The 22,790-nt window shown below is 41.0% G+C and overlaps 2 protein-coding genes across 2 annotated transcripts in view; both read right to left on the reverse strand.

Annotated features, from left to right (window-relative positions):
* The window catches only part of LOC146973858 (core histone macro-H2A.2-like), a 248,522-nt gene that overhangs the window by 68,535 nt on the left and 157,197 nt on the right, over window positions 1-22,790 (reverse strand). The window lies entirely within an intron of this gene.
* pitx3 (paired-like homeodomain 3) lies at window positions 981-22,050 on the reverse strand. The gene is made up of 4 exons (XM_085800838.1): window positions 21,735-22,050; window positions 14,091-14,208; window positions 8,235-8,440; window positions 981-2,482 (listed from the first exon to the last, which is right to left on the reverse strand). The coding sequence occupies exons 2-4, from the start codon at window positions 14,197-14,199 to the stop codon at window positions 1,913-1,915; spliced, it is 885 nt and encodes a 294-aa protein (XP_085656964.1). The 5' UTR covers window positions 14,200-14,208; window positions 21,735-22,050; the 3' UTR covers window positions 981-1,912.

Raw genomic sequence — 22,790 nt, forward strand, 5'->3', positions numbered from 1 at the left:
AACAAAACCCTTATTCTGGAATTTCATAATAAACTTTGTAATTATGCACTCAATTTAATATTTTACAGAATATTATTATGTATTTATTTAATGTACTATGGGACTTATTGAGCATTGGGTCAATGATAATGATAATGTAACAAAATGCAGGTTGTTTTATTATTGGCCTGTGAATGGATCAGGAGTTATGAGATAGCTTTGATCATTGCCAGGTTTAAATTAACATGAAATGCCCATCTACTGTTTGTCTTCTCTGTTTGTTTGTTTTTTTGCCAAATCATACATTTGTTTTATCCTACCTCTGAGATTGAATTGATTTGTTTTTCACCTCTGTCTTCTTTAAAACCGTAGCACCAATGATTTACTCTTATTTATCTAAAACAGATTTAATGAGAAGCATATGCAGTATCTGAATCAGCAGCAGAATTTAAATATGATTTGATATGTTAAATATGATATGAAAAAGTGACTTTGTCAAATTTATTTAAAAATCAGTTAAAAAAAAAAAAAGCATCAGTGGAAATGTCAGAACAATAAACAGTTGCCGGGGCTGATGGGGATTGATGAGCTGCTAACTCCTCGTTTGTGGCTCTGCTGGGACGCCCGGCTCCTTGAGGCCCTTATGTAATCCTGGCGCTGCCTCGGCCGCGGCCTCGTGTGAATTCCTGCTGTGTCACTGGATCGCCTGCAGTTACCACTCGAGTGTAGGTCAAACATATCAGTGAGCAGCTATTGGGAACATCTATATCCCCCCCCCCTCCCACCACCGCTCTCCTTCCAACCTACTACTTTCATTCACTCTTGCGTAAGTGTTGCCATGGAAGTGAGTCAGGGTTTCCATGGCGCTATGCTCATTGTTGTGAGAACATCATGTTTTGGCCCACGTCGTACTCGCTTAATGTCATAGGCTAGATCAGATAGGGAAGGACGTGAACTGTCAGGTTCAACGTAAGAGTCCATGTGTCGTTCATAAAAACGGATCCTTTAATTGGTTCTTTAATGAGACAAAGCAGGCAACACCAAGAAAAAAAACTTGAGTTCTCTTATAACAACTGCACTCTTACATACAATTTTTACAGTCATGGACTCCCTTTGTATAACACCACACAAATCTATATACTTAATGGCTTTTTAGATTTACTTGAAAATCTTGCTGATATTCTGGTATGTGTGTGTTAATTGTTGGTTTTTTTGTGTTAAACCGCTTGCTTGAGGGTGTGTTTACTTTCCAGTACTGCCCTCCTCTCATCCAGCTAAGCTGACCTTTGACCTATAACCTTTTCAGGGGTGAGGAAAGCACAACAAAATTGAAAGCTCCTGAAGGATGTGCTCATAGTAGACTGACGTAGGGCCCTTGTTTTTGAAGAACATGCTTTTCTCATCTTTAAAGTACTACATTTTCATATATTTTATGTCACATACAAAACAGAAAAAAAAATTCCATTATATACATCCTCCATATCTATTGCATTTTAACCACAGGTCCCTTTTCCTGCGATATAGTAGCAAAGATCACATTTGATGTTTTTTTGGGCCAAGATGTTGACCACCAGTCCAGTTGAAGAATCCATGTTTTATTTACCCTCGGTTTCTACTTAAACTCTAATCATGCAGTTTAAAAGAAGGAAAAAAAATGATAATGATAATAATATTTATAAATCCTTTGAAGCAGTCAGTCAGTTAAGTGAAAGTCTCACACGTGGGAGAGAGTTCCTTTGAAAGTGTGGTGGTCCGTCGGGGCGTGTCTATCTGCTGCAGCAGGTTTTGACTCTCACTGTGTATCACCAAAAAACATGACCTGCCAAGTCTTGCAGCACATCTGGTAGCTTAGAGATGGAACTGAGGAGTTGTGGGTAATGGACTTACAGCTGGTCGGTTGGGTCAGGCGTGGTGGTTGTCCGAGCTGACTTCTTCATACTGGCCGGTCCACAGCGTATTGGCAGGGGCTCAGGTTAGACACGGGGTTCTGCACCGCCGGGTACGCGAAGTTGGTGTGCTGCTTGGCCTTGAGCCGCAGGCTGGCCAGGCTGGAGTTGCAGGTGTCTCTGTACATGTAGGGGCTGGCCGTGGTGGCGTAGGGGCAGGTGGCCGCCGTCACCGCTACCGAGTTGAGCGCGGCGGGGCCGTTGAGGTTGTTGAGGTTGCCCAGGTTGTTGAGGCCGCTGGTGGGCACTCCGGCCACCGCGGAGGGCACCATGCTAGAGGCCATGTTCATGGAGGGGATGGAGCTGGGGGGGGAGAACATGGGCTGGGAGGACAGGGGGCTTACATTCATTGAGTTAAAGAACGGAAAGCTCTTTGCAGAGAGTGGGCTGTTGGCGAGGCTCTTCGTGGCCCAGTTATTGTAGGAGTAGCCTGTGTACATGTCGTCGTAAGGCTGCACGAGTCCATTGAACTGGGCACCAAAGCCATTTTTACATAACTCTGCCTGCTGGTTCCTCTCACGCTTCCTCCACTTGGCACGTCGGTTCTTGAACCATACCTGCACAAACAGAAGGAAAAAACACTTTGAGTGGACGGTCTGTCTGTGAAACATCAACCCACTCACAATGTCATTCTTGAAATAGTCACATATTGTGTGTTAATGTAGGAGCCCTCACTTTACTGAGAATGGGATTCCAGAGTCTTAGAAGCTTCTACTGATATATTTTAAAAGGCTCATTGGCTCCCAGTCAGCTACAGAATAGATTGTAAAGTTCTGCTACTGGTCTACAAATCACTGAATGGTTTAGGTCAGTGTTTTTCAACCTTGGGATCTGGACCCCACGTGGGTCGCCTGGAATTCAAATGGGGTGCCTGAAATGTCTAGTAATTGAAAAAAGAATTACTGACAAAAATATATTTTTAAATAATTATTATTATTTTTAAAATTGTGATTAAAAACACCACACAAAATCTTAGACAACAGTATTCTATACTTTTACTTTCTCGAATATAAATTGAGTTCAATTAAAATGCAGCATCTTGACTGACAGGGTCGCCAGAAATTTGTTTTGTCAAAATGGGGTCATGAGCCAAAAAAGGTTGGGAACTAACTGGTTTTGGTCCAGAATACATGAATGACACGTTAGTGGAGTATAAACCCAGTAGAGCTTTGAGATCTACTGACTCAGGTCAGATAGTGGAGCAGAGTTCAAACCAGACATGGTGAAGCAGCATTTAGCTGTGATGCTGCACACAACTGGAACAAACTACCAGCAGAACTGAAATCAGCCCCAACTGTGAGCACTTTTCATGTGCTTATGGCTGAGCTCTTTTAAACTTTATCTATTTTCTTTTCTTTTTATTTATTTATTTGTTTTTGTGCTATTCTTTTTAAATGGACATTGGAGTGGCCTTGGTATGAAATGCACTAAATAAATAAAGATACCTTGCCTTGCCTTAAAAACATCTCTTTACTATGAAAAACCAGCTTCACATAAAAGTCACACCTTCAGTTGTCACTGACAAATTACTGCAATATTTTCTTATATGATCCAGCACAATTAAGCATGCAGCTTCAAGTTTAACTGGAGTTCAACTGTAGTTCATCATGCAAATTTTGAAAAAAAAAAAAAAAAAAGATATGACAGACCTCCAGCTGCAGTGAAAGTGCAAACTTTTGTTGCACTTTTAAAAATGTGTTGCATGTGTTGCACCTTTTAGGGGAAGTTCTGAAACATTTTTGAAAACTGATGCAGTTAAAATATCAAATATACAACAACTCTCACTCAGCACACACACTTAAAATGGATTTGGAGATGAGTGACGTGGCGACATCAGTGACCTGCACACACACACAGACAGGCGTGATGGAGAGAACACAACATGAAGCGCCTCACAGCTTAACCTATAATTTAGGTTCATATTATTTTACACACAAAGGAAAAAATGGAGAAGTTATTTTCAAATGACTTTTTTTTTCCCTTTAAGAAATCAGAGTCAATAAAGTTTAATTCTCAAACATCCATCCAGTCAGAGTATCCTAACTCCTCTCAGATAATATTGTGTGCATGTGTACTCAGAATTTTTGACATAATGATCCCAGAAAGTAAGTTGAAGTGTATTGTCAAACAGTCTTATTAAGCAAGCCTTATTAAAACTAATCATTGACTTATTTGAAGAGTGGGATCTCAATGAGAGAAATGTCAGGGAAGGGCAATCTTCACATTTGTCATTTTATGGTCCTATATTTGGAGGATATGAATTGGATTAAAGCTTTAGTGGGAAATCTAAATTGGGAGTTTTTTTCGAAATGAAAACTGTCTCTTTGGGTGAAGTTCTGGACAAAGTTTTTTTCTCTGTATGAGACAGAAATCTTTCATTTGTGGACAGAAGCCTCCTGGTTATGCGTTTCCATCAGTATGTTTCCTTAATATTAAAAATAATCTCATATCAAAAGTTTGATCACAGTAATCCTCATCAAACTTTTCCCGGGCTGATTCTCGGCCGTGTCTCCGCGACCTTGGTGTATGTATGCTGTGTATCATCCAATCCTCTGTTATTATAGCAACAGAATGCTGTTGATCATTAGTGTAAAGTGAATGACTGAGTTTTCCATCCACCTCAGTGACAGCAGGGGAAACCCCCCACGACAGACGCTCCAGGTGTTAGCCTGACCCACAGTGAGTGCTGTGTGAAGGTTATTCGGCAGCTCTTCCATGTGTCTTCTGTGAACTGGTCAAAGGATTCCAAGAAGCTGAGCCAAAGTTATCATTTTCATATTGAGTTTTATTTTAATTAATTATACTGAAGAAGTGAACTGTGATGAGTTTAAAAGGAAGATTATAATATTTAACAGTTAATTCCAGAGTGGTATTGGTAAATTGTTGTCATTGTGTTGAAGCATATAAATTGTTGTCATTGTGTTGAAGCATTAGTTAAAACATCTGGCCCGTCTGACAGTCTATTCCATCTTTTGTTTTTCAATTTCAAAATAAACTCCTCTGTTCATCTCATCTGTTTAGTATCATCAGAGTGGACATGCATCACGGAGAGGAATAATTAATAAAGAAAACGATTTCAGCAGTAAATCAGTGGATGTAAGGGGAGCAAAAACACAAATAGAAAACAGCACTTTTAGATATCTAATAGTTAAAAATAATTGATGGTGCATTTGATGTAATGGGAAATCAAGTAATAGAGTCCAAGTACAGAGAGCAGATTACCAGCTCTCTACATGCCATTCATTTCAGTGGTCAAGCTGGTTTGTGGCTGATGTCAGCACAGTGTTTTTATCTATAAACACAACATGAAGATCATGACCCCTGATATTAGTCCAGTCTCTGCTGGAGTGTTTCTAGCAAATGTAGGAAGTAGTGCAACATAAGAAAAGAAAAGATAAGGCTTGAATGTGTGTGTAACACGTTTAACTTGTTGCTAAAGCTTAAACCTGAATAAATTCCATTTTTGTAAAAGGCTGTGAATGCAACATCTGATACATTATCACCTCAGGCATTTGCTAGCAAGCTGAGCTGAATACATTTTAATCTAATTTACACCTCAACAAAATGTGAAATGCAACACTCAGATCTACTCCCTTAAACCTACATTGCAGCTAATTTTATACAGTCATGCATATTAGCTTGATTGTGCATCATTCCTCTGTTTTAACTGGGCTATCAAAGCCCAGCAGATGATGATGTCATTTTTATTCCTCTTTATCCAGCTCCAATATCAAAATGTCACTTTGTCTGGTATTTTGATTTATGGCCAAACACCTGCAAAACTAAAGTCCCTCCCGTCAGCTATACTTTGCACTTCTAATGCTAATGACCAAACATTAGCATGCTGACATGCTGTAATAAAATGGCGGCTGAGGTAAATATGGCCTACTAAACAGCATGTTAACACTTTTACTGTGAGCATGTTAGGATGCTGATGGTAGAACTGAGCTCAAAGCTCAGGTTGTACAGTACCTGAACACACACAACAACATATGAGCTGTTTTTACTCTGAATGTCTCATTACATGATGTGGATAAATGTTCTACTGTTTCTTTGAACCTGGTTATTTTTATTATGGTGTTTTTATCTGTCTGTTTTATTGTGGCCTAAGGCACATGTCATTTCGTTCTGCAAAACATTTTGATGCAATGTCTGAATGACAATAAAGATATTTATTCTATTCTATTCTATTCTATTCTAGATGGGTGATTCTTCAACAGCGGGAGTTTTTCTGTCCCCAGGGTGAATTTTCAAGATAAAAAAAATTCAGAAAAAACTATTTTTGTTTTTCTTGGGGCTAAATTGTTAAAGCACTGAAAAAAAGGATTGTGTCTCAATTATGACGTTTCAATACTTTTTGTATGTTGAAAATCCAAATATGCCAGAATAAAGATAAAGCAATAAAAAAAATAAAATAAAAAAAAAACATTTAAATGTGTTTGGTTTTTTATTTGTTTGGGGCAGTTAGAACATTTTTCATTATTAAATATCTCCGTCCCCAGTGCATTTGTCATTATCATCAAGAGCAGTAAAGGTTTTTCTAACTACTATTCAGTTGTTGTTGCAACTGAAAGTACCAGGGGCACAAGGCCTGACATGGCAGAAGCATCATGACTTATTGATCTCTACAAATGTGAGTCATTTGCAAATTTATGCATCTTGATCTGATCTGACAGAATGTTTATTAGGCGTCATTACTGAACAAGTTATTGTTTGGATGTTTTAGTTCAGAAATAAGACATTTCACTTTATTTACATATTGTTTGCTGGCTACTATCTTATGCCAGCAAGTCTAAAACCTAACTAACTGTTGCTCCAAAAAGTAATACATTTGCTGACAATCAATGATGTCAAAATTAGGATCAAAGTTGTGTTACAATCTTTGTTCCAGACTATCTGAGAAAGCTTTTGAAATAGAAAAAACAGAGTTAAAATAAATTAATTTTTTGAAGATTTGCAAGGTCAAAAAGTCCTGCAACTGAAGAATCACCCATATATAGATTTTAATATTTAATGTGAAGGCCTTCTCTGTCTGCTCTACCCTCAGTGTGTTCAATATGCTCCATCAGAATGATTAACAGCAGCTCTCAGTGACAGAAACACACCGACAGGTGAAGACGCCCGTTTTGGACAGAAATTTTCCTACATGAACGACCACTGATAGACATCGGGGGCGAGACAATGGGTCATCTGTTGTCCCTTCAAAATAACAGAGTGTACGCTATGTGACCTTTCATCCAGCCAATATTAATTTGATCCATTACTTGTCAGGCAGGCCAACTGTATTGTCATCCATCAGAATGTGTGTCCTCCTGCTCCATATAGCTCCACTGACCAAACCACTGGGTGTGGGCACATTCTCCTGCACCTCTGACATTTAGGTTCAGTGTGTCAACTGCAGCTTTGAGAGGAGGTGTACTGAAACGCCTTACCTTTGTATGTGTGTGTGTTTTGATTTTGAAAAAAAGGCATTTGTGTTGTGTTTTGTTGTGTTGTGCTCAGCGGGTAATAAGAGCATCAGGGGTCAAATGTAGACCAACATTAGAGCAGTGTTAGAATAATACTACACCTGTCTGACTAACACACCTTCAAACAGAGAGGAGAAGCTCACAAGTGAAATCAACTGCTGTGTTAATGGGATAGTTCAACATTTTGGCAAATTTGCCTATTGCTATAATCCCTATAGTTTTAGGAGTAGGTTCATTACCTTTAATTGTCGGTGCAAGCTGTTTTTAGATCGGTGGGGCAGAGACGGGAGCTACTCAGCTAACACTACGGAGGCGCACAGAATTTCCACATTTCCCTCATCAAGTACACAATCCAACAACTCCAAAACGCTCTGGTGCACATTCACCATGCTATGAGATAATAACGTATAATTATGTAACATTACAACACATGAAGCAAACACTCTTGCGCTTTTGAAATCACTCCGCCCAGCAGCCGTGTCTAGAATGTAGTTCCGGCTACGCATTTTCCGTGAAAACAACTCTCATCTTATAACTTTCCATTATTTTCTCATAGCGTGGTGAATGTGCATGTCACAACTTGTCCATGAGACTGTTTTCGAGTTGATAGATTGTGTATTTGATGAGTTTGATGAGGGAAAGGTGGAAATACTGTGCACCATGCAGAGCTCACGTCTCTGCCCCGCCGATTTAAAAACAGCTTGCACTGACAATTAAAGGTAATTAACCTACTCCTAAGACTATTGGGATTATGGCAATGGGCGAATTTGCCAAAATATTGAAATATCCCTTTAACAGCATCATAAATAAGGGTGCATGGTGGTGGAGTGTGTGTACCCACCCTGACCCGTGCCTCAGTGAGGTTGGTCCACACAGCGATCTCCTCTCTGGTGCTCATGTCGGGGTAGCGGTTCCTCTGGAAGGTGGCCTCCAGCTCCTGGAGCTGCTGGCTGGTGAAGTGAGTCCTCTGCCGTCGCTGCTTCTTCTTCAGAGAACTGTCTTCAGCGTTGGACTCATCCAGCTGGTTGTGATGGGATTTCTCTGTGTCTACAGACAGACAGACAGTGACAGGGGTATTTCATCAGTTACAGCGGGAGGAGCTCAGTACAACGGTAGGCTACTCACCAAGAGAACAAGACAATCTGCAGTTGATCGTAACTGAAAAATCTTATTATCATATTAGTTTCAGTGTTTCTTCAACTTTACAGACAGAGAGAGACAGGTAAACACTTGATAACTACCCAAAACTGTAGCGATGACAGACACACACAAACACACACACATTTACAGGGTGTTGTGACAGGATGCATGTCTCTTAGTTGTCTTTCTGTGTTATATTTACATACACAGGGCTGTTGCATAGGAGAGAAAGGTGATGACAGTTCTAGCGGTCCACAGCCGACTAGGGCCCACAAACCCCCCAGTAGCTTAATCTTTATACAACTAAATTATTCTGCATTTGACCCTGACTAATACTCATACCAATGCTGCATCAGTGCAGTGCATCAAAAAATGCTAAAAAAAAAAAAAAAACTTAGTCTAAGAAAAGTGCCGATGAAAAGTCAGGGGAGGGGGGCCCACTTGAGCATTCGAAGCCCAGAATTTGTAGCAACGGCCCTGCATATACGTACATACAGACAGCATTGTTACAAAGATACATGCAGTGTAGATCTCTTTTGACCTATACAATCCTGACGTCACCAGACAGCGGCTAATAAAACCACACAGCAGTCTGCGTGAGGATTAAAGGCAATAAATACAGACATGTGTAGAATGGTCTGGCCTTGGTGGAGGTACATATTAAATCATTGGACTATGACAGCTGACAGCAGCAGGTCAGTGGTGTCGCTGGTAGAGGTGGAGCTAATTAGGTTCATTTAAATACAATACAATGCATAGCTAATCTGCTAAAGAGCTTGTGTGTCCAAAAAGTTCAGTTGAACCAAGTCATCAATAATCCAACCCATGATAAACCTTTTATGATTTACAATGATGAATACTCTCTGTGGAAGCTGTGTTGTAGGTCTATAGTAGCCTACATCTTATTTCTGTGGGTAATATATATTATCCATGGAGTATTGTGGTTGTAATAGAGGAAACAGAATGCACTATTTATCACAGACCACTTATTTTGGAATCCCTTCAGTTTTCTTGGACCAGGCTCTCTCAGATTACCATGAACAGTCACTGAGTCAGTCAGGTCTACCTGCTTCCAGACCCTCCCTCCCCCCTCTCTCTCTTTTTTCAATTTGACATATTCAAAGCAGTGGTTTCTATTGGCTCCATCAGGGACAGTTTAAACCAGTATGTGTTGTCCTTGCCCAAGACGACAGTCCCTGTGTCCTCATAGGATGGGGATGAAGACCAGGACAAGATCTCAGTCTTTAGAAGACCACAGATTCAACACGGCACTCTTCTTCCTCTTCCTCTTCCTCCTCCTCCTCCTCCTCCTCCTCCTCATGTAACTGCTTCTCCTCAGATCACATGGATCATGTTCTGCTGTCCTCCTCTGATGCTTCATCCTGTCCTCTCATCAGTGTCACATCTAGTATCTGATTGACAGTGTTGGGCATGTTACTTTTAAAAAAGTAATTAGTTATAGTGGTAACTTTCCCCACAAAGTCACTGACTTAGTAACTGAATTACTATATTATAAAAGTAATTACCGGGAAAAGTAACTATTGCGTTACTTTTTTATCAAATGCTCAAATATGTGAAATGACTTGAACTCGGCTCCTAAAAGTGAAAGCCTGTTCCTGTGCATGTTGTGTGCTGCACAACTTTACCATCCCCTAAACCTAACCCATATATTTGAATATTGGTAACCAATATAACCAATAATTGGTTATAGACCTGTCTTCTTTTTTCTACATATATTAATTGAATCATTTTCCTTTTTAAATCTCTTTATCATTATGACATTTTCTTTTTTATGAATCCATGCACTAGACTCAGAACTTTTAATATTCCTGAGAGATATCTGAGAAAAATGAGAGCCTTTTGTGACAGAACTTCTTGAGTCAAAAACTCATTACTGGAAAAAAAAAAAAAAAAGTAGTACCCTTAGTAACACCATTATTCCCATGACTGCTGATTGAGATCCTTGTAAAAAGAGAGCCATGCTCATTGTTGCCCCATATGTTCATGTATAGACCCTCAGTGAGAACTGTTGGTAACAGCACATGAACAATGGGAACTTCCTCAGTTTTCAGCTCATGGATCTCCCACATGTTGAACCTTTCCTCTGCTCCATCACATCATCTCTGCTGATAGGTCCACTGCTCTTTCTGCTGCCAAGCTCCTGTTCTACAACATCCCAAAGGTGTTCTACTGGATTCAGCTCAGAAGACCTGGGGAGAACGGGGTGGTTAAGTCCACCATTCACACCCTGACTCCTCAGCATAAATCCAGATCCCTCAGACCTCAGAGAGTCGGTGTCCACTGCAGCTTCAGGTTTCTGGAGGTGGAGCCGGCTGTTGTAGTCTATCCAGAAAGTGGTTACCTGAGTGACTATAGTCTTTCTGTCCACTCTGCTCTGAGCTCTCAGCTGCTGCTCACTTCATATGTTCATTGTTGCTATTTACAGAGTAAAGCTCCATAGATTGTTGTGTGTGAAAATCCTCATCTCACAGTGGGAACCAGTTTTTGAGGGTGAAGATCTGGTTTTAGGGTTTTTATCATGATTTGGTCAGAGGTTAGACATTCAAATGTGATAGTTAAGGTTTATCTGAAGTCAATTAGAGTCAAACTGGCCAAATTCTGCATAGAGAAGCACAACTGCCAACAGTTAAAAAAAAGCCAACACATTCTGTGTCTGTTCCACAGCACATGACTGACACCTTTTCACCCTGGATCAACACCAGCCTGCCCCTGCTGAAACTGACTAGGCGATATTGTCCAGATCAAACATCATGTGAAATCCCTCTATCCAGTAGGCTGCAGAATGACAAGCATGGCAGCGATGTTGCCAGGAGAGAATGAGTCCAAACACTGCATCACATTCAAAGATGTGCAGGGAGCACCAGGTGATTGCATTTTGGCCCCAGGCGCCGTCATTTTTAAAGGACCACACATCCATGTTATGTCTGCCAGGGGGCTCCTCTCTGCCAGATCTGACTCCCACAATTTGAGGACCTCACAGAAAGAAGTGAAATTAGTTTGCCAGCTAATCCTTTGGATCAGGCTTTTGTGACTGGGGCAGGTTGGGCTCTATTTGGCAAGGGCTTAGCTCTCTGGGAGCCGTTCAAAATGATCAGCGGGGTTTAAAAAGAGGCTCCACAGGGCCACCAGCAAAACCAATAAGAGCCAGGCTGAGGCTGTTATCTGACAGTAAACTGACACTGGGTAAGCTGTCACTTAAGGCCAAAGTCTATAACACAATACAGAGGAAAGGGCAGCCCCTTTTTAGAGCAACACACTGACCAACAATGGGAGCAATCTGACTGATAATGCACCAACATGCTTGTCCTCTCATTGGCTTTTATCTGGGTTACAACTTCAATCAATCAATTCTCAACATCTGTTTAAAAAAAAAAACTAAACAACAACCCAGAACCAGGAGCAGTACTGATGAACATCAACTCAGTCCAGGTGAAACCAAAGCCAGCTGTTTCAGGGAGAAAGTATATTATAAAGAGACACATCGGGTCATTCAGTCATGGCTGTGCGGTGGTTCACTAGCCCGGGGCCTGGGCGGCAGTTTGGTGTGTGTAAGGTGTGGCAGCCATATTATAGCTACTGCAGTAGAACCCAATCGAGATTTCAGGCTTTGTGTTCATTATAGAAAGAAGAACAAAGGCCAGAGCAGCATCCCCTCTACTGTCCATGGTTTGGAAAAAGACTGCTCTTCATCGAATAAAATCCTTTACATTATATATTTTATATTTTAAGCTGAAAAGAGTTTTCTATGTGTGAAAAATCTGACCAGGACGCTCTACAAATGTCCCCCACTGCTCTCACTGATCTACGATCAATCTCTAATATCTGAAATTATTTGGTTGTTTGCTTTTTTCATATTTTCTTTGCTCCATTAAATAGATTTAAAATTGTAAATCTGCAATTTTGAGAGAGAAATTATTCATTACTTCTCAGGTGTGAGGTTTTAAACACAGTAGCCTACACTCAAAATAGTCAAATATATTCATAAAATACTTACAATGTGTTTTTTTGTAATAATAATAATAATAATAATCTGATCTTGTTTTATTGCACAGCTGTAATTTACTGAATTGTACACAAATTTAACAATAATGTAAATACTCTATCAATAAAAATCCAGACTTGATTAATAATCTACAGAAATTGTTTATAGATAATTAAACACTGGTGAAGTAAACATTTATAATTGTCCAATTTAAAACAATGCAGGCTATAGTTTCCAGCCTACTCCACCACGCTGTTCTTCGAATTACGTTAAAAAAATAAAATAAAATAAAATAAACCCACTTGTGTCAATGGGAAAGAGAGATTTCATCATTGTGGAGTTTAGGTTCAATTTAACAGAACATCTGGGCCTGTTTGAATAAAACATCTCAACTCTTTGACAACACATCTCATTGGAGAAATGGTTCACAGTCTTGTTTTTAATGAGCTCCGCGTGGAGTTGGTGAAAACCTTTTTGCACCATTTCTAGTCGGTGTTTAACACTTTGTTAGGAGCTGGATTCTAACCACACACAGTTTGGCAACGGGGTCGTGTTACACAGAGACGCTGTCTCTCTCAGGCAGATATAAATAGACAGACAGATGGACAGATGGACAGGTAGAGGTGATGGAGACATGTTGAGAAAATCCACCCAGGTGAGTAATTATTGTTTTTCAACGTGGACACAAGTCACGAGGAAAAACTAAATATGACATCCGCACAAACAGGTCTACAACAATCAAAAAAAAAAAAAAGAAGAAAAGAAAAAAGAGAAGCAGAACTGGCCTGGAGTCAGGTTTCATCAGTTCATTCCCTTTTTATTTTATAATAGCTACAACCTGCAGATAATTATCATCTTTCAATATCATATATTTTAAATTATTATCAAATATTGATTATCAACTCCATCAGCCTGAGTCTCAGCCTGGGTCGATTTCTTTTCTTGCAATTCATTTTCATAATTGAGAGTAAAGTGACACCTTTCACCTGGATCTGCAGCGAATAATCTAAAAAAAAAAAACTCACACATCTCAGCAGCGTTAATGAGTCTGATTGAAGAGGAAGTGACGGGGACGTCCTGAACTAAATCTGCTGCAAATCGCTTCAGTATTCGCGTGATCCCGGTGCCAAACACACACACAGACAGACACACACACACACACACACACACACACACACACACACACACACAGAGAGAGACAGGGTGAAACAGAAGCTCCGTGTCTGAGGTGATGAGCTGCTTCATCATGTTAATACTGTAGGTTCATGTTTTCTCTGATCGGCTCACTGATCACTGTCCCTGTGATCGAGCGCCCGCGCACCGATTTAACACAAAAGGCTGCAAACCGTGTGATTAAAGCAGATGATCATTACACTGTTCTGGAGCCAGTTTGCATCCATAATTTATCAAAGCTATCGGACGTGGAGCGCGTGGTGGAGGTGTTGGTCCAGTGATGGAGCAGGTAAACCGTCACATCCATCCAGCAGCGGGACAGACAGCGTATAGCAGAGACAGACAGACATGCAGGTGTGTGGGTGTGGACTGTGGACTGACCGCTGTTGTCCTGGCCTTTACATCCCTGGTCATGCTGCGGGGTCCCGGAGTCAGAGAGCGACAGCGCCGGGCTCCGGGCTTCACTGTCCGTCAGCAGGTTAAAATCCATAACCAGGCTCTGCACACACACACACACACACACACACACACACACACACACACACACAGGGAGAGAGAGAGAGAGACGTCAGGCTTCATCCTGCAACACCATCACCACGGTTTAATGCTGTGAAAGCGGCTGATGATGGATGATTTCAAATGGTAATGGTAATAATAATTTTACGTCCCATTAAGATACACAAAATATAGATTTATATAAAGACAGATATCACCATGTTGTGTTTTCTGTCATATTTGAGCTGGGGGATCATTTATTCGCCACCATGGTTTAATAATTTCAATAAAATCCAGGTAATTTAATAGAAATATGTGTGTTTCTTCCTGCTCCCCCCGGCACTCAGGCCTGCGCCCCCCAGCTCTGATAACACTGAATCTATTATTAGATTTTTTATTTATTTATTTTAATATATATATTTCAAAAACTATAGGCCGCAATCATCATTACACACAGGTCATATTTTCATCTGTGAATAAGTTTGATTTCCTGTTCCTCAGGGTCCGCTCGGCCCGGACGCGAACTATAGTGAACAGCGGACTGACATGCGGAATGATACCTGGGTGGTATCACAGTATAGTCCAGTCATTTTATGAGAAAAGGTTAAACAAATTGCAACAGAAGCAAACTCAACTGATTTTGTATCCTCAACATGTCCTGAGTGAGGGAAAAAAAGCCCCGAAGAATCCCATTAGGGGAAAGTTTCGAAAAACACCCAAACATATCCCATTTATACGCATATAAAACATTTTTTTCACGTGAATAGGGTAAAATTTTTAACCTTTAAATATCTCCATGAAAATTACTGAGTTGATTACTTACATTAAGACAAACAAAAAATGTATTACAAGTTTTTTGAAATTCTTTGTTAACATGAGCAAATTTGCATAAATCTGCATACATTTGCATAAATTCCACCGTTTTGACGGCACATGTATATATGAAGTTGCTGTGGTGGTACCGGCATGAAAATTGGAATGAGTTGACTCCATCGGTCAACCGACAAGTTTACCACTTTAAATTTCAAGATGACTGCAATTTTTCAAGACAGCCACATCCTTAGTAGAGCAGGAATGACATGAGCCAACAGTGCATAATCCAATTACGTATGGCTAATTTGCATACATACAACACCTGATCTAAACATTGAGTAGAGCAGGTGAAAATGTCTTGTTCAATCTTGTTAACATATAATATGTTAACAAGATTGAACAAGACATTTTTTTACTGTAATATGATATTACTGTTAAAAAACTTAAGGAATGGAACCAATTTAGGCCCATGAGCATTAATAGAGACGGAGCATGTCATACCTGCTCTACTAAGGATGTGGCTGTCTTGAAAAATTGCAGTCATCTTGAAATTTAAAGTGGTCAACTTGTCGGTTGACTGATGGAGTCAACTCATTCCAATTTTCATGCCGGTACCACCACAGCAACTTTATGTATACATGTGCCGTCAAAACGGTGGAATTTATGCAAATTTATGCAAATTTGCTCATGTTAACAAAGAATTTCAAAAAACTTGTAATACATTTTTTGTTTGTCTTAATGTAAGTAATCAACTCAGTAATTTTCATGGAGATATCTAAAGGTTAAAAATTTTACCCTATACACGTGAAAAAAAATGTTTGTATGCGTATTAATGGGATATGTTTGGGTGTTTTTCGAAACTTTCCCCTAATGGGATTCTTCGGGGCTTTTTTTCCATCAATCAGGACATGCTGAGGATACAAAATCAGTTGAGTTTGTTTCTGTTGCAATTTGTTTAACGTTGACCCCTTTTTTGGCCTAAAATTACTGGACTAGTAGTCTGGACCGAACTGTGCCTTATGTTATGACAGTTGTGATGGTGCATTAGCTATTCATATTCAGGCGACCCATGCTGTAACAAAAATGATCAATTTCATAATAGACTAATACATTTCTTAAAAAGAACACACAATATCACCAATATCAGGACTGTCTGATAATAAAACACATTATTTTTATAACATTTCTAGTTCTTCTGTTGGATTAGTAGCTTTATCAGACTGAGCTCACTGTTTAACTGTTTTGTGTGATTCTTGTTGAAGTGTAGCTGAGCTCAGGCTCTTTCTCTAACACACAGCTTCCTTCAGTAAAAGCAGCACACACTGATGTGTAACACAAGAAGCTGTAACAGGATGTGCCAGCATTTTTTTTTTTAACAAATATGGAGAGGAATAGAGTTAGGCCTACTGCTGTAAAATACACACAGTCATGTCCAGGCTAAGTTGTTGACTGTGGTGTTTAAGTGTTAGTCAGCAGGAGTTTATGTCCACATCATGTCCCTAAGGGACTCCATCTGTGATGTGATGGTAAAAATATTACACACAAGAGAAAAGCAAAGACTCACACATTTAAAATCACAAGATCAAATGTGATAGAGAGAAGAATCAGAGGGACGGAGGCTGCTGCTGTCACTGTTTGCCCTCTTTTTTCTATTTGCCTTGAATTTGTCAGGACATTTAAATGGTTTGTAAAAAAAAAAAAAAAAAAAAAAAAAAAGTTTACAGGTTTAGAGGGAAGTCTTAAGGCTGGGGGTCGACTACGATGAATCCATGTCATCAAAAATTTAAAAGCTGAACCCTGAAAACCAAACAGCAAACAGCAGGCCTGTTGACCGCTGTGGACACGGCCCGTCCCTCTGTCTCTGTGTGTAGTCAGCACTGTGCTTATGAAGCAGTGTAGCTGTTGTGTTTCCCCCCTGCTCCGCCAATCCTTTGTGTTCCACCCTCACACACACACACACACACACACACGTGACTCGGGCCAGGGGGTTAAACCTGAAGCCTTGGCTTCAACTTCTACAACACATTGTGGAACTTGGTTGAATTCTTGAACCAGAGTCACCATCAGCATTTGAAGCAGTTGAGATGACACAGTTTTACCTCGGTGCTGCTGCCTTTAATCTCTGTATATCATCAGCCGTTCAACTGTAAACGCTAACCTGACTCACATCTCTCCTAAAGTCTTTGAAACATAGGAACCAGGGGATTATGAACAATCATTTACATTACCTTATTTTATTTTTTTTGCAAATGCAAGATATCAGCACATTGAGTTTTAGAATTTAACTTAAAACCTGTCATCTGTAGACCGGTGCAGAGTGTCACCATTAAATCAAGCCCAGCTCTCAGACACAGTGTTGGTCACATGAGCCCAGAAAGTGTTGTGGCTCTGACTCAGAAAGAGTCCAACAGGAAACACTAATGAATCAAAACCCACATGAAGGAAAGTGGAGTCACTGAGGTTTGCCTCACCGTCGCTCCAGCTTTCATCTAAACACATCACACAACTGACTGAAGGCCGGACATCCTCAACATATTTTAAAAAGAACAGAAAAGTAACTTGAACGTATCCACTTTAACTGAATTTATAAGCTAAACCAAGAGGAGGTGTAGTGTTTCTACTGGTTTCACTTGTACTGCAGTGATTTGAATCAGCCAGAGCCAAAAACAAAAAGAGATGTTTCTTTAAGTCATTAGCATCTTCCTTTAACTCCTTCTGTCCTCACTTCACTCTGACACAGCAACATAACGCTGCTCTGAGGCCAGCCTGCATATTCTGACTGAAGGTCCATCAGCTTATTAGCACAGACAGCTGATCTGTGAGTGAACATCACGCCTTCACACACATGCACCACACACACAAGTGCACGTTTAATATTTCAGCAACAACTTGCATCTGCTTTTCGTTTTTTTTTTTGCATCCGTGAGAACGATCAGGAGTATTCCATCAAAGATAAGAAGATATATGAAATCAGCCTCTGGCAGGAAAAAAGAAAAAACCCTGGGAAAAAAAAAAGATGCAAGAAGGAGGATGGAGCCGAGCCTCCCAGTGGAGAGATTACCTCGGTAAGCACACGGCCTCTGTGCTGTGGCTCTGGATTAATACGCCTCTGATATGGATTTGTGGGTTAAAGTTGACTTGTGGGTCAGAATGATCGGCTGTGTTCATAACCACACAAATATTGTTTCAGTTTTTCATTTTGTTTAGTGGAACAACTCCATAGGAGTTTTTCAGACTCTCAGTTGAGCCGTGCAGCATCGTCTGATCGAGCTGCAGCTCCGTGTTCACAACCTGCCACCGTATGTGACAGACAAGCAGCCATCATGCCTTCACCTTCCCACCATCCTTTCTGCATATACATTTATTTATTTATCTGATGTTTCCTTTTTAAACAGGGGAGCAAAAAGAAAATCCAACATGCATACATCATTTATTTAACTCTAAAAGTACGATTTTTAATTCTCACTCTCTGCTGCCTATCAATTGCACTTCAAGCTGATTTTAGTATATTCTCTTCATCATTAGTCACTCTGCTGAATGGTTATGTATCATGCATGTATGTATGTATGTATGGTACTACATTATATCGTCATGTCTTTTAAAGAGAGTTGCACTCCTAATTTAATTGTGTGTCTTTGTCTTTGTGGGACAAATAAAGATTTTCTGATTCTGGTTCTGAAATGTGCTGAGTGGTTTTAGAATGGAGGACAGCCTGCTCAGACCTGACAGGAGAGCATCAGGTCTTGGTCTTGGTGATCAGCAGGGTCCAGTATTTTGGTCAGGAGCTAAACGGACAGAGGGGCCTGGTGGTGAGTGGACGGCAGTGTGTGTGTGTGTGTGTGTTTGTGTGTGATGTAAGCCAGTCAATTTTGCCCCCCAAACCCCACTCACTCCCTGTTACATGATTATATTTCCAGCCCCCTCCCCTTGGGCAGAGAGGGGGGCAACAAGCTCTCACTGAGGTGATGAGCAGGCTGAGACTCAGAGCAGAGCGGTATGGAAATCAAACATTAACCTGATCTGATTTGGTGCATATACACCACGGAGGGACCAGACTACTTCCTGGACCCCCCCTCATCCACCTGAGCTGCCGCCCCTGCTGCTGCCGCTGTGACCGACTGTGTTTCAGTGTTTGTATAGATGGAGGCGCTTTGAATAAGCAGTTGCCCATGACGGCGATCTCATTAAAAAAAAGGCTGGGGGTGTATATTTGGTAATAATAATAATAAAATAATAATAATATTAATAAAGGAAGAAGAGATCCTCTCATTTTTCGGGAGAATGGCGGGTCCATCTGGCGGTGCGCGCCACAGACTGCTTGCATTTCCACGGACTGGAGGCATTAGCCCGGGAATTATTCATAAACGCTTGGAGAATTAATTCCCGGGATTAAGAGTTGATTAAGATGTGTGTCACTTTGCTGTCTGAGAACTTATTAAGGACCTCCTCGAAGAGGCGGCAGATGGAATTTCAGTCCAATGTTTGTAGATGTTAATTTCTGCCCTCCTATAACAGCCATTTGCATATGATTGAGGGAGCGAGGCCGAGGCGCTCCCGCTGCACAGCCACTGCCCCCACGCACCGGCAGCGGGGACATAATAGAAGTCCACAGCAGTGATTAACGCACACACTGTCAACATCAAGAATTTATTATGTCGGATCAAAGCCGCATTTCACTGATTTGACTCAGTCTCACCGTGTCTGATTTAGAGGAAATTATTGAAATGAGATTAGAATGAACGCAGAGACTCCGTTTGTTTTTAACACATAAACCTCATGGAATAGATTATCGATTTTTATCAATTTATTATTATTATTAACCGATGGTGATGTTACTACTCTGTGGATTTGGCCTGTTGTTTCCCTTGAATGATTTTAACTGGTTTAAATAAATGAAACAGCCTATCACAAAGTGTGTAAATTGTTCAGTGTCAATCACGTCTGTTATTATGTGATGTGATGAGTTACTGACAGTTTACATACAGGTTCTAACTCCAGACTGGGTGGAGCAGCTCCAGCAGCTTTGTGCTGGTCCAGACCGGCCTCGGTGCAGCAGCAGGCCGCGGCCTGAGCAGCAGCGCGCGCCCTGGCTCTCTGGCTGATGACACTCACACTAATGTTTTTATCTTTCCTCGAGGCCAAACGAAAACTTCGATTAAACAAATGTGATTTTCATACGTCCCGACCTGGGAAGAGATGCAAAAGAGGCTTCTGACTCCAGGCCTGCAGGAGAAACCTGCACAGGCAGCTGCTGTCCACCTCCACACGGCCAAGCCATTTGCTTTTTTTTTTTTTTTAAATGGACAAATTCGAATTCTTTAGTGAAATGAAGCAAACCACCTAAAGTTAAACACAAAAACACAACACAGATTCGCTCCTTTTTACATATGTAAATAAAATCAGTTAAATGAAATAGGCCTTTACTGTAATGTCTGACCCTGCTCGCGCGCGGATAGCGCGACACTCACTATTTCATTTGTGACACCATTTTTATTGATGTAGCCTAAAAAAAAGTATTTTCTTTTTTTGAACCGTTATTAATGTCTCTGCTTTAACAATGATATAATGATTTTTATTCATATTTACCTGAATAAAGGCCAAAAACCTCCACCAATCCAAACCCTCCAGATGCAACTGCTGTGGGCCTGCATGTTGTATTGTTGCTGCTGCTGCTGTTTTTGTTGTTGTTGTTATTTGTTATTGTTGTCGTCGTCAGGCTGATGGAGATCAACTCTATTATCGATCTATTATAACTTTTAAGCCCAGATTTATCAAGTCATAATGTTTGTAATAGCCTATTTCATGCAGATTCTGTTCATGTGTGTGTGTGTGTGTGTGTGTGTGTGTGTGTGTGTGTGTGTGTGTGTGTGTGTGTGTGTGTGTGTGTGTGTGTGGTGGAGGTCGTACAGTTCTGTTTTTCTGCCCGTTGTCCGCTGTAGCTCGGCACCACCTGCCACCTATCAATTTCCTCCACATAGTTAAATATTTCGGAGCTCGGCCTCTGTGTTTGTGTGTTGAGTGTGTGAATGTGTGCGTGTGTGTGAAAGAGAGAGAGAGCTTCCAGGATTCAGTTGGAATCTAAACATCATAATTCAGTAAAATTGCTACAAAGGGGGGAAAAACCCCTTGTCATGGGCGTGGATGCTCTGGTTTCACGCAGTTCGTAAACGCGCTTTTTCCTGCCAACAGGCCGCACACGGAGAAAAAGAGACACATTTGGGGCAAACGAACTTTACGCAGCTTTTACTCTGGAACCTGACGACATATTTTAATCACGATAGTTGTATGTTTTGTGTGGTTAGAAGATGAAATAAATAGTTTGGAAATGTGGCATACATTTAGTGTGATGTGTCGCCTCTCATCAGCATCATTATCTGCTCGCGGACAGACAAACAAAGTGAACTCTGCCACTGCTGCTCACATCCAGCGGCCGGGCTCGACTCCACTCGACTCGGCTCGGCTCGGCTCGGTACTTAAATGAAGATCCAAGCTGCTGCTGATCTTTTAAAAAGCTGTGGATTTACCTCACAGAGAGATAACGAAGCCGCTCCGCCACATCTCGGTATGGTTTGGCCAACTTTTACGCACGAATAAAAATAAAAATAACCCCCCCAAAAAAACACGGATGGATGGATTCCAAACGCAATAACAGACTGAGGGAGAAAAGAGAGAGAGATGGGAGGGGGAAAGGTGCGTTTTTTTTTTATCAGCACTTACGTCAAATCCCGGTCTGGTTAAATTAATCCGTGGAAAACGCAGAGAGCTTTGCAGCAGCCTGGTGGTGTCCTGGCCTCAGGTTTACTAGTGACATGGACAAAAAGTTCCGCGACGCGTCAAAAAAGTCAGAAAGAGCGTCAAAGTGAGTCAGTTTCCCTCTTCTTCTTCTCTTCTCCTTCTTCCCCCCTGTGTGCTGTCAGACATGAAGGCTGTGGAAGAGTGAGGCTTGATCCCCACGCAGAGTATAGCGAGCGAGCGAGCGAGGGGAGGGGAGGGGAGTGGAGGGGAGGCGAGGGGGGAGGAGGTGGTTGACTTCATGCTAAATATTGTGTGTGACAGGTCCAGTGTAGAAAGGACGGCCCCTTACTCACCCTCTGTCTGTCTCTCTCTCTCTCTCCCTCTCTCTCTCTCTGACAAACACACACACGCACCATATTTTTGTCCTGCAGCCTCCACAACGCAGCCTTCAGCTATTTTACCTGCAGCGTTGATGTATCACAGCTTATGAGTCCGCATGCAATCACTGCCATAGATTTGAAGCAAATACAATACAAATCATTCCAGTTGCAGGGAGAGACCAAGTCTATGTGGAAAAATGTAACAATTATGTGATATAAAACATTTATATTAACATGAAAGTGAGCAAAGACTGAAAAGTTGCAATACAAACTGCATTGTTTCTTACTGAATCCTAGGAGTTTGGAACTGTAATAGAGTTTATCTCCAGTGCTCATTCTTACAGAACTACTGGAAACCAGGGCCGTTGTGTAGGGGAGAAAGGTGATGATAATTCTAGGGGCCCAGCGCCCAGTAGGGCCCACAAAAAACCCCAGTAGTCTAATCTGTGTATGACTGATTTATTCTGCATAAGACCCTGACTGCATTAGCATCAAAACAAAGTAGGCTAAATAAAAAATGATAATAGGCTACATAATGTAGTCTAAGAAAACAAACAGGAAAAGTCAGGGGTAGGGGCCCACTTTAGTATTCTTTCAGTGGCCCCAGAATTCCTAGCAACGGCCCTGCTGGAAACACATCACTATAGGGTGCATTCAG

This window comes from Trachurus japonicus, chromosome 15 (assembly GCF_045865225.1).
Source record: "Trachurus japonicus isolate A0001 chromosome 15, Traja_1.0".
Lineage (NCBI taxonomy): Eukaryota > Metazoa > Chordata > Actinopteri > Carangiformes > Carangidae > Trachurus > Trachurus japonicus.

Coding starts and splice junctions, on each gene's coding strand:
- pitx3 (XM_085800838.1), bottom strand. CDS start 14,199: ATGGATTTTAACCTGCTGACGGACAGTGAAGCCCGGAGCCCGGCGCTG. Junction 8,441..14,090: donor TAAAGGCCAGGACAACAGCG/GTCAGTCCACAG, acceptor GTCTGTCTGTAG/ACACAGAGAAATCCCATCAC. Junction 2,483..8,234: donor TCACTGAGGCACGGGTCAGG/GTGGGTACACAC, acceptor CTGTTTGTGCAG/GTATGGTTCAAGAACCGACG.